General features: G+C 49.0%; 1 protein-coding gene across 4 annotated transcripts in view; it reads left to right on the forward strand.

The window, feature by feature from the left end:
• Positions 1-12,473, forward strand: part of LOC139228926 (MORN repeat-containing protein 1-like) — a 308,947-nt gene that overhangs the window by 175,390 nt on the left and 121,084 nt on the right. Inside the window, exons 15-16 of one of the 4 annotated variants that reach the window (XM_070860450.1) lie at positions 7,649-7,708; positions 10,595-12,013. The exons of 2 other annotated variants lie outside the window; for them this stretch is intronic. In XM_070860450.1, the coding sequence (XP_070716551.1) occupies positions 7,649-7,708; positions 10,595-10,836 (302 nt within the window). In that variant the 3' untranslated portion in view covers positions 10,837-12,013. Of the gene's footprint in view, positions 1-7,648; positions 7,709-10,594; positions 12,014-12,473 lie in introns of those variants that run through there. One more of the 4 variants, XM_070860452.1, reaches the window with a different exon arrangement.

Here is a 12,473-nt window from a genome sequence, read left to right on the forward strand (position 1 = left end):
GTGCCTTGCTGGAGAAAGGGTTGCCATTCAAACTCATGAGGGGTCTGGACAGAGTACATAGAGAGAAACTGTTCCCATTGGTGGAAGGGTGACGACCCAGAGGACGCGGATTTAAGGTGATTGGCAGAAGATCCAAAGGCGACATGAGGAAAAACTTTTTTTACACAGCGAGTGGTTAGGATCTGGAATGCACGGCCTCAAAGGGTGGTGGAGGCAGACTCAATTGTGGCTTTCAAAAGTGAATTAGGTAAGGAAAAAAATTGCAGGGTCGCAGAGAAAGGGCGGGGGAGTGGGACTAGCTGACGTGCTTCTCCAGAGAGCCGGCACGGGCTCGATGGGCTGAAAGGCCTCCTCCTGTGCTGTAATTATTCTAACTCTGACTGGACGTATCTCTGGAGGTTTCATCACATGACCTCCAGCCGCCCTGCCCAGTCAAAATGCCTTTTTGCGCAAATCCAATATTTTTATGACTAACAAACAAAAATGTTCAAAGAAAACATTTGAAAAAAAAAAAAAATTTTTTTGAAGGCCCTTTGATTTTTCCCCTGGGTTTGCTCGCAGCAGTATCCTGGAGTTTAATGTTTCATTCCTGGAGACTCCAAGACAATCCTGGAGGGTTGGCAACCCAAGTTGGTGAGTGGGAGGGGAAACATTCCTTTAATTCTGGGCCTTTGACCTGCACCAAGTCCATTTAGCCCCGTGGCACCACAAAGCTCCGCCGTTTCTTTCAGCAGGGTCTGTTTCGGTGACGGTATTTGGCCCTTGTTTTATTTTGCCTCAGAGCAAAACTCGGAAGGACCACCCCCCCCCCCCCCCCCCCCCCCATCTGTTCCATTCTGTACTCTCTTCCCAGCTCTGCCGCCGACTCATGTGGAGGCCCAGAGCAGATCGCCATGCTGTGAGCACAGGCCGCAATCAGAGCCGCCACATCTCAGGGCTCTCAGAAAAGAGAAGAAACTCAGTCTTCTTTCTTTCTCCCCCACGTGATCCTCCCCCTCTCTCCTTCGGCCGCCAGTTTTCTCCCCTCCCCTCCCCTCTCCTGCTGAACAAGCTGAGCCTTTAGGAGAGGAGGAGCGGAAAGGACGACTGGCGCCAGTGAGGAGTGAACAACCTCAGAAGGGGTGGGGGGAGAAAATTGGCACGAAGTTGAAAAAATAAATAAATTACAAGCAAAAAGAACGTGGAGCATCAGCCAGAGCTGAGGGGGTTAAGTGCTGGATAAGCTGAACAGCTGCAACAGGATGTCTGCATAAAACAATGGTCTATTCTGATGCAGGCATCAACAAATCGACTTGAAGGATGATTTATGTATCCCTGTGACAAAAAAATGAGATGCTGTCATTTCCTTTCAGTAATTCACCTAGGGTGAAATGTATCCAGCTCGGTCTCCAAGCCAAGGAGTCCAGCCCTTCCCCTGCCATTGGCATTCGCACAGCTCCAATCGACAACTTTCATTAACTCCAACCTCCCTGCTCTGTTCTACCACAGCAACTTGCATTTAGACAGCGCCTGTAACCTAGTAAAGCGCTTCACAGGAACGTAGTCAGACAAACAAACTTGGCACCGATCCACATAAATGAGATATTAGGACAGGTGACTAAACTTTTAGTCAAAGAGGTAGGTTTTAAGGAGTGTCTTAAAGGAGGGCAGAGAGGCACAGAGGTTTAGGGAGGGAATTCCAGAGCTTAGGGCCTTGGCTGCTGAAGGCCAGTGGTGGGGCGATAAAAATCGGCAATGCTCAAGAGGCCGGGATTGGAGGAGCGCAGAGATCTCAGGGAATTAAAGAAGAAAGACTTACATTTATATAGCGCCTTTCACGACCACTGGACATCTCAAAGCGCTTTACAGCCAATGAAGTACTTTCTGAAATGTAGTCACCTTTGTAATGTGGGAACCATAGCAGCCAATTTGCACACAGCAAGCTCCCACAAACAGCAATGTGATAATGACCAGATATTTTGTTTTAGTGATGTTGATTGAGGGATAAATATTGTCTGAGGATAACTCCCCTGCCCTACTGCGAAATAATGCCATGGGATCTTTTACGTCCACCCAAGAGAGCAGACAGGGCCTCGGTTTAACATCTCAACCAAAAGACAGCACCTCCGACAGTGCAGCACTCCCTCAGCCTAGATTTATGTGCTTAAGTCCCTGGAGTGGGACTTGAACCCACAACCTTCTGACTCTGAGGCAAGAGTGCTACCCACTGAGCCACAGTTTGAAACGGCAATGTTTTAAATTGCTCATATACTGGATCCCAAAATAAGCACTGGCCCATGCTGCAATGCACAGGCACAGGGCACTGATACCTCGTCTACTGCCCATTCTGCATGTTTGAATCTAATCAAGGATTATTGGCAGGCTATCCTACCATGGGTACCAGGTTGTCGGGATGGGGAAGGATACAGGGATAGGGAGAGTTGTACTGTGCACACTAATAGGATAATGTACCTTTTCAACGCCCAGCTCCTCCTATTCTCTCTCCTGAGCAGAGGAATTGCTGGACACGGTCCATCTAGTGCACCTTCTACCATCCTGGCAGTCACATGATACGACGATAATGGAGTAATGGAGTTGACTAATCACAGCAATCAATCTCTTATCAATGAGTCTACATCAGGCCCAGACACGAGGTGAGGAAAACACTCAATGTTGGAGAGCTTTGGGAAAGCATAGGTCCAAAGTCACCAGTTCCTCCTAAGCACGCTACACTTACCACACGTCAGGTCTCAAATTGCTCATATATTGGATCCCAAAATAAGCACTGGCCCATGCTGCAGTGCACAGGCACAGAGCACTGATACCTCGTCCACTGCCCATTCTGCATGTCCGAATCTAGTCATCGAGCATTGGCGGCTATCCTGCCATGGGTACCAGGTACTGACCCCAGATGTTTGTCCTTGCGGGGGAGGGGGGGTTTTCAAGGAGAAAACCCTTGACATCAAATATCAAACAAGGTAGTGAATTAAACGGAGTGAAACCAGAATGGAACCAACATACATTAAACCATGCAGTACAACGGTCACTATGGTAACTGTCCATGGTAATCTGCCAATGAGACATTCAACTTGGCGGCAGACAATATAGCAAATAACTTCAAAACACAGACTCTGTTTCATTCATTTATAATGTAAAATTCACCAAGAAACAAACATTTAGAACAAATATACTCCCGCACCACATCTTCTGGGTGAACTGACGGATGCCAGTTCTCAGGGCAACTAGGGATGGGTAATAAATGCCGGCCCTGCCAGTAATGCCCACATCCGGAGAACAATTTTCTTTTAAATAGCTCATACGATACCGCTCATGGAGCGCAGCCTTCTCCATTTTCCTTCAAACGTGCATTTCCTTACACACATCCATATTGGGTTTCATCCGCCGGAGTCTAATGTTGGTTGTTAATTCCCAATCTGTAATGGATATTTCATTAACACCGTGCACTCCATGGATTTGTTTTAACTAAACCTTTTACTATTTTAAAAAATGTGATCGGTTTATTGGAACAGGGGGAATTTTTTGACAGGAAAGGCAGATTGTTAAAGAGAAACCATCAGCTGGAAAGAGAAGAAATGAACAGAGTAACACTCGGTGCTCCAAGATGATAATTGAGCTCGTTGGTGTATAATGAACAGCAAGGACTAAAACTGAGTGGAAGCACAGGAGCCTTTGAAAGTCACTGCGCTTTAGGGAGTGCAGATTAAGGAAGTGTGGGGACGGGAAAGAAGAGGGAGGGACATGTCACAGAATGTTACTGTGTTCAGTTCTGGGCCTGAGGTAGGATATATTAGAATTGGAGAGAATGCAGCGAAGGTTTACTAGAATCATACTTGGACTATAAGGAAGTGTACCCTGTCTGGTGTGGGTGGAACTGTACCCTGACTGGTGTGGGTGGAACTGTACCCTGTCTGGTGTGGGTGGAACTGTACCCTGTCTGGTGTGGGTGGAACTGTACCCTGTCCGGTGTGGGTGGAACTGTACCCTGTCCTGTGTGGGTGGAACTGTACCCTGACTGGTGTGGGTGGAACTGTACCCTGACTGGTGTGGGTGGAACTGTACCCTGACTGCTGTGGGTGGAACTGTACCCTGACTGGTGTGGGTGGAACTGTACCCTGACTGGTGTGGGTGGAACTGTACCCTGTCTGGTGTGGGTGGAACTGTACCCTGTCCTGTGTGGGTGGAACTGTACCCTGACTGGTGTGGGTGGAACTGTACCCTGACTGGTGTGGGTGGAACTGTACCCGGACTGGTGTGGGTGGAACTGTACCCTGTCTGGTGTGGGTGGAACTGTACCCTGTCCGGTGTGGGTGGAACTGTACCCGGACTGGTGTGGGTGGAACTGTACCCTGTCTGGTGTGGGTGGAACTGTACCCTGTCTGGTGTGGGTGGAACTGTACCCGGACTGGTGTGGGTGGAACTGTACCCTGTCTGGTGTGGGTGGAACTGTACCCTGTCTGGTGTGGGTGGAACTGTACCCGGACTGGTGTGGGTGGAACTGTACCCTGTCTGGTGTGGGTGGAACTGTACCCTGTCCGGTGTGGGTGGAACTGTACCTGGACTGGTGTGGGTGGAACTGTACCCTGTCTGGTGTGGGTGGAACTGTACCCTGTCCGGTGTGGGTGGAACTGTACCCTGTCTGGTGTGAGTGGAACTGTACCCTGTCTGGTGTGGGTGGAACTGTACCCTGACTGGTGTGGGTGGAACTGTACCCTGACTGGTGTGGGTGGAACTGTACCATGACTGGTGTGGGTGGAACTGTACCCTGTCTGGTGTGGGTGGAACTGTACCCTGTCCGGTGTGGGTGGAACTGTACCTGGACTGGTGTGGGTGGAACTGTACCCTGACTGGTGTGGGTGGAACTGTACCCGGACTGGTGTGGGTGGAACTGTACCCTGTCCGGTGTGGGTGGAACTGTACCCGGACCGGTGTGGGTGGAACTGTACCCGGACTGGTGTGGGTGGAACTGTACCTGGACTGGTGTGGGTGGAACTGTACCCTGACTGGTGTGGGTGGAACTGTACCCGGACCGGTGTGGGTGGAACTGTACCCGGACTGGTGTGGGTGGAACTGTACCCTGTCTAGTGTGGGTGGAACTGTACCCTGTCTGGTGTGGGTGGAACTGTACCCTGTCCGGTGTGGGTGGAACTGTACCCTGTCTGGTGTGGGTGGAACTGTACCCTGTCCGGTGTGGGTGGAACTGTACCCTGTCTGGTGTGGGTGGAACTGTACCTGGACTGGTGTGGGTGGAACTGTACCTGGACTGGTGTGGGTGGAACTGTACCCTGTCCTGTGTGGGTGGAACTGTACCCAGACTGGTGTGGGTGGAACTGTACCCTGTCTGGTGTGGGTGGAACTGTACCCGGACTGGTGTGGGTGGAACTGTACCCTGTCTGGTGTGGGTGGAACTGTACCCGGACTGGTGTGGGTGGAACTGTACCCTGTCTGGTGTGGGTGGAACTGTACCCTGTCCGGTATGGGTGGAACTGTACCCTGTCCGGTGTGGGTGGAACTGTACCCTGTCTGGTGTGGGTGGAACTGTACCCTGTCTGGTGTGGGTGGAACTGTACCCGGACTGGTGTGGGTGGAACTGTACCCTGTCTGGTGTGGGTGGAACTGTACCCGGACTGGTGTGGGTGGAACTGTACCCTGTCCGGTGTAGGTGGAACTGTACCCTGTCTGGTGTGGGTGGAACTGTACCCTGTCCGGTATGGATGGAACTGTACCCTGTCCGGTGTGGGTGGAACTGTACCCTGTCCGGTGTGGGTGGAACTGTACCCTGTCTGGTGTGGGTGGAACTGTACCCGCACTGGTGTGGGTGGAACTGTACCCTGTCTGGTGTGGGTGGAACTGTACCCTGTCCGGTGTGGGTGGAATTGTACCCTGTCCGGTGTGGGTGGAACTGTACCCTGTCTGGTGTGGGTGGAACTGTACCCGGACTGGTGTGGGTGGAACTGTACCCTGTCCGGTGTGGGTGGAACTGTACCCTGTCTGGTGTGGGTGGAACTGTACCCTGTCCGGTATGGGTGGAACTGTACCCTGTCCGGTGTGGGTGGAACTGTACCCTGTCTGGTGTGGGTGGAACTGTACCCTGTCCGGTATGGGTGGAACTGTACCCTGTCCGGTGTGGGTGGAACTGTACCCTGTCTGGTGTGGGTGGAACTGTACCCGGACTGGTGTGGGTGGAACTGTACCCGGACTGGTGTGGGTGGAACTGTACCCGGACTCTTGTTCCTCACACAGGATTTTCGGCCACAGGAAACATGTTCTCATGTTTCAGTTTTGGAAAAATAATAATTTGTTTCAGACAAGTTGTATAAATTGTGAGGTCAGCATTTTCCAGTTATCTGTTTACGTCTGAGGAAAGGAAGCAAAATGATAGATAAGCAATTTTTATCAGAGATAATCTTTACTTATATCCGTATCCTTCGCACAGGAAATAAATTTGGTCCAAGCTGTACTGAAGTCTCCATGGGCAGTGCGGCAGCCAGCCTGGTACTGAGGCTCACAAGCAGGAGGTCGCAGTGTCGACTCAGTTTCCATCTGCACTTTGTTACAATAGTGACTACACTTCAAACAGTACGTCATTGGCTGTAAAGTGCTTTGGGACGTCCTGAGGTCATGAAAGGCGCTGTAGAAATGCAACCGCCTTTATCCTGACAGTTTCTTTTAGTTGTCCACATCCTTTGAAATGTCACCAACATGCAATTTTCTGCTCCCAATATCGTGCTTCCTGCAGCCAACCGAATCAGTACCTGGCACTGGGAATAATTATGCAAATGTTGACCCTGGAGAATTGAGTGCTATTAGCACATCATCATTCTGGTCCTTAACCATTTGCAACTGGATAAAATTTGTAACAATTTTACGTCAACCCTCACAGATGGACATAAAAGATCCCATGGCACTACTTCGAAGAGAAGCAGGGTAGTTCACCCGGCCAACATTTATCCTTCAACCAGCATCACGAAAAACAGCCATTATCACATTGCTGTTTGTGGGACAAATTGGCTGCTGAAGTTATAGGGAACAGAAGAGGGTCGTTCGGCCCATCTGTGCCGGCCGAAAAAGAGCTATCCAGCCTAATCCCACTTTCCAGCTCTTGGTCCGTAGCCCTGTAGGTTACAATACTTCAAGTGCATGTCCAAATACTTTTTTAAATGCGATGAGGGTTTCTGTCTCTACCACCCTTTTAGACAGTGAGTTCCAGACCCCCACCACCCTCTGGATGAAAAATGTTCTCCTCTAAACCTTCTATCAATTACTTTAAATCTATGCCCCCTGGTTATTGACCCTCTGCTAAGAGAAATAGGTCCTTCCTATCCACTCTATCTAGGCTCCTCATCATTTTATACACCTCAATTAAGTCTCCCCTCAGCCTCCTCTGTTCCAAAGAAAACAATCCCAGCCTATCCAATCTTTCCTCATTGCTAAAATTCTCCAGTCCAGGCAACATCCTCGAAAATCTCCTCTGCATCCTCTCTAGTGTAGTGTATAAGAGTGACTACACTTCAAAAGTACTACATTTGCTGAAAAGCGCTTTGGGACGTCCTAAGGATGTGAAAGGCGCTATATAATTGCAAGTCTTTCTTTTACAACTAGTTTGGATAGTGTGTGGAATTCAGACTCAATTATTTAATTTTACCCACAGCTCAGATTTCAGTGAAGTTACCCAGAGCTTGGTTGGCTGCGCATTTTCAGGCAAACCTGGGTAAGTGCAATGGGACAGATGCTGGCTTTTCACCTCTGGGCTCCTGCATGCAAATGCAGCCCACATCACTTGAATGAAAGCCTCTGCTGGCTACACAAAGCTTCCTCCAATTTGGTGCGAATTTGTAAAGTTTTCCAGACGTCCAATGGCAGAACAAATCCATATTTGTACACTAGGGGGTGCTCTTGTGAGGCTGGGGCTCAGGCTGCTGGGGCAGGGTCGAGGGGGCTCTGCTGTGCTTCTACCTGGGTTCGTGCTGGTATGAAGTAAAATGTTCCATTTCTCACCGCTAAACACCCCTTCCCTCCCTCACGTTGAGAAAATGTTTCATTGTCTAAAATAAAAGGAATGGAATATTTCTCCTCTTTAACGTCCACAGATGTTTTGCAACCCCAAGTGTGCAAGAAAAAGTCTATTTCCTGGGCTCTGTCGGTTTTGCTCTGGTTACGAGGATCTGTATGGGGGGGGGGGGTGGGATCCAGGGGTGTGAAATTCCATGCTGCTGCTTGAGATTAGGAATCTAGAGGGCCTGATTCCACCCCCGTACCCTCTCTCCTGAAGGCACTGACTCCTCGGGGTGCAGTTCCACAGAGGGTGGCAGTCGTCCAATTCCTCGACCAAGTGGCCGTTCTTCACATATCAACAGGCTATCCAACTGTGGCGGGCACCATGCCAGAGCCTAATGCCGCCTGCACTCACATTCCAGTAGGCATCAGCAGGGTGGTGAGAGGCCCTCTCCACACTGAGGTGGAGGGTAGCAGCTTTTCGGCCAGGCCAGGATCCAACCCGGGCCGTGTGGCTCAGTACCGGGGGCTGTGTTCCCAGCGAGCACAAACCGGGGCCTTTTTTAAAAAACCATTCTCCAAATGAGCCAACGAACGGAAGCCCCTTTTTCAACCTCTATACTGCGGTCCCTCGAAGGGTTAAAAAGTAATGCGCAGGCAACACAAGTGCTAACAAGTGAAGTAGTTGCAGCACTGGAGGAATGACAGGGTTAATGCCTGTGGGCCTCTCGCTACAGGCTGGCTGAGGGAGTGCAGGAGTAAGGCCTGTGTGGAGCTAGGGCCAGCTGTTGGCTGCAGACCAGCACTGGGAGGGCACTGCATTCCAGCCCAGCTTCCTGCCTCATGAGAGACTTCTTTCAGCTCCACATTCTTAACAGCTGTATCTGAAAACCAACAGCACTTCCTCCCCCAGTGACCTGCTCCTCCGTGCTTGTAGGCCCACAAGAACAGGCCAGCCCTTTCCTCCCCTATTAGAGCCCAGCACTGCTCGGCTTCGCATACTCACCACAGCCAAAAGATACGGCTCTAATCAGGCGATGACCTGGCGTTTCTCTGAGTATGAGGTCACGTTTATTCCTTTCTCTGTTTGTAAAGTAAATTCGTCTAAATTATCTTTTATATAGAATGACTTAGAATTTACAGCTCAGAAACAGGCCATTCAGATCAATAGGTCCATGCCAATGTTTATGCTCTGCATGAGCCTCCTCCCACCCCTACTTCATTTCACATTATCATCATATCCTTCTATTCCTTTCTCCCTCGTATTTATCTAGATTGCCCTTAAATGCATCTGTGCTATTCGCCTCAACTACTCTGTGTGGCAGCGAGTTCCACATTGTCACCACTCTCTGGGTAAAGAAGTTTCTCCTGAATTCCCTATTGGTTTTATTAGTGACTATTTTATATTTATGGCCCTTAGTTTTGGATTTGCCACAAGCAGAAACATCTTCTCTACGTCTACCCTATGGAACCACTTCATAACTTTAAAGACCTCTCTCAGGTCACCCCTCCGCCTTCTCTTTTCTAGAGAAAGGAGCCCCCCGCCTGTTCAATCTGTCCTGATAGTTGTATCCTGTCAGTTCTGGAATCATAAATCTTTTGTAAATCTTTATCGCACCAGCTCCAGCACCTTCTCCATCACCCCTGTGCTCGCTGACCTGCAATGCATCACCCACCAAAAAAGTACTTGCCCGCGAACAAAAGGCCAACTAAGTAAGCACTTGCATACAATAACACAGACCAATCCCGGTCCGGCAACGCCTGAATTTAAAATTCTCATCCTTGTTTTCAAATCCCCCCAGGGCCTCGCCCCTCCCTATTTCTGTAACCTCCTCCAGCCCTACAACCCTCCGAGATCTCTGCGCTCCTCCAATTCTGTCCTCTTCCGCATCCCTGATTTCTATCGCCCCACCTGCAGGTGGCTGCAGTACTTTCAGCTCTCTAGACCCTAAACTCTGTAATTCTCTCCCTAAATCTCTGCACCCCTCTACCTCTCTCTCCTTTTTTAAGGTGCTCCTTGTTGTTGTTGAGGCCAGTTCGTTGGATATATTCAAGAGGGAGTTAGATATGACCCTTACGGTTAAAGGGATCAAGAGGTATGGAGAGAAAGCAGGAAAGGGATCTTGAGGTGAATGATCAGCCACGATCTTATTGAATGGTGGTGCAGGCTCGAAGGGCCGAATGGCCTACTCCTGCACCTATTTTCTATGTTCCTATGTTTAAAACCTACCTCTTTGACCCACCTTTCCTAATATCTCCTTATGTGGCTCAGTGTCAAATTTTGTTTGATAATGCTCCTGTGAAGTGCCTTGTGATGTTTTATTATGTTAAAGATGCTATATAAATGCAAGTGTTGTTGCCTCTTTATCCTATTTGTAATATGGAGACCAGAACTGCGCACAGTACTCTTAAGTGTGGTCTAACTAAGTTTCCACACAAGTTTAATATAACTTCCCTTCTTTTCAATTCTGTCCCTCTCGAACTGCACCACAGTGCTTTGTTTGAATGTTTTATGGCCTTGTTATCCTGTGGCGCTACCTATATAATGATTTGTGAATCTGTACTCCTTCTCCTGATTAGCTTTCTTCCTTCCCCCTTCCAGCTTTCCTCACCTCCTCTCCCAGACTCTTGTTGGGGAACGGATTCCACAAGTATCAGCCGCCCTCCACTTCCTTGCCCCAGTGGCCATCCTTCATGTGTGCAAGTAGATTCTGTCGACAGGCTATTCGCCCATGGAAGGAATCACAACCAAGCCTAATCCTGTCCTCACCCAGCGTATCACATGCGCTCCCTGACTGGATAGGGAATAGAAGTGGAAGCCCTGGCTGTTTGTCCCCCTCCTAACTCCAAGTTACGGAGGCCCTTAAAGCAGCAGCTCTGGCAAGTAGAACCAAGGCTCACCTGTACAAAGGGCAACACATTTACTGACTGAGCAATTCTGGACTTAACCCTCTGTTTTATTAGATTGCATATAGTGACACCACTAGCCCCGGCCAGAAAGGAGATGATTGGGTAATTCCCCCGTCAATCACACCTGGAGACTGCACTGCTGTAAGTGACTGGGATTGATTTTACGCACATCATTTGCATTATGGAACTATCCTCCACTCCGTGCACTTTGCTGGAGAAATCACCCTGCTCTTATCAGGAGATTTGCTGTAGATTCGGTCATGAGTTCCGTTTGCTGCAGTTCGAATAGACTGCTTAAATAGACTGTCTGTTGTTTGCTGAGTAAATAGACTTTGCTGTAAAATAGACTATTTGCTGGTAGTTCTGCTATAAATCCTGCTCCACCTCCAACTCATTGGCTGATTTAGTGGTGTCAATACTCACTTTGGTTTTATTATTATTTTTGGTGGCACTGCATGTTTCTCCTTTTTAGTTGGGGCAAATGGGCACTACCAATAAATGGGGGACGGAGCGTCAGGAAGGACAAGGGTGATGGGTGCAACCCTCAATGGAGGAGGCCATTTGGCCCACCGTGCCAGTGCAGGCTCTTTGAAAGAGCTATCCACTGCCCCCGTGCTTTTTCCCCACAGCCCTGCAATTTATTCCACTTCAAGTATTTATCCAATTCCCGTTTGAAAGTTATTATTGAATTTGCTTCCATCACCCTTTCAGGCCCTGCATCCGGATCATAACAACTCGCTGTGTGAATAAAATTCTCCTCATCTCCCCCCTGGTTCTTTCACCAATTACCTTTTGTCCTCTGGTTACCGACCCTTCTGCCACCAGAAACAGTTTCTCTCTATCTACTCTAACAATATCCCTCATAGTTTTGAACACCTTGATTAAATCTTCCTTTAAATGTCCTTATTTTCAAATTTCTTCATGGCCTCGTGCCTCCCTATCTCTGTAATCTCCTCCAGCCCCACAACTCCCCGAGATGTCTGCGCTCCTCTAATTCTGCCCTCTTGAGCATCATTCATTATAATCGTTCAACCATCGGTGGCCGTGCCTTCTGTTGCCCAGGCGCCAAGCTCTGGAACTCCCTTCCTAAATCTCTCCGCCTCTCTACCTCTCTTTCCTCCTTCAAGACGCTCCTTAAAACATAACTCTTTGATCAAGCTTTTGGTCACCTGCGCTAATTTCTACTTATGCAACTTGGTGTCAAATTTTTTATCTCATAATACTCCTGTGAACCACCTTGGGACATTTCACAATGTTAAAGATGCTATATAAATGCAAGTTGTTGTTGTTGTTGTCTCTGCTCTGTTCTAGTCTGTCGTCCCTGGTACCATTCTAGTAATTTTTCACTGCATGCTCCCTAAGTCCTTGCCATTCTTCCGAAAGACTGGTGCCCAGAATTGGACACAATACTCCAGCTCAGGCCTTATCGCTGATTTATAAAGGTTTAGCATAACTTCCTTCACATGGTCATATAACCTGTCATCGCCCCGTCTGCTCGGGAGAGGTGAAGGGAATCTGTGTCTGAGGAATGTCGCTTTGATTCTGGAGCAGGACTGAGGGAATTCTCCTCC

The sequence above is a fragment of the Pristiophorus japonicus genome, chromosome 18, assembly GCF_044704955.1.
Source record: "Pristiophorus japonicus isolate sPriJap1 chromosome 18, sPriJap1.hap1, whole genome shotgun sequence".
Taxonomy (NCBI): Eukaryota; Metazoa; Chordata; class Chondrichthyes; family Pristiophoridae; genus Pristiophorus; species Pristiophorus japonicus.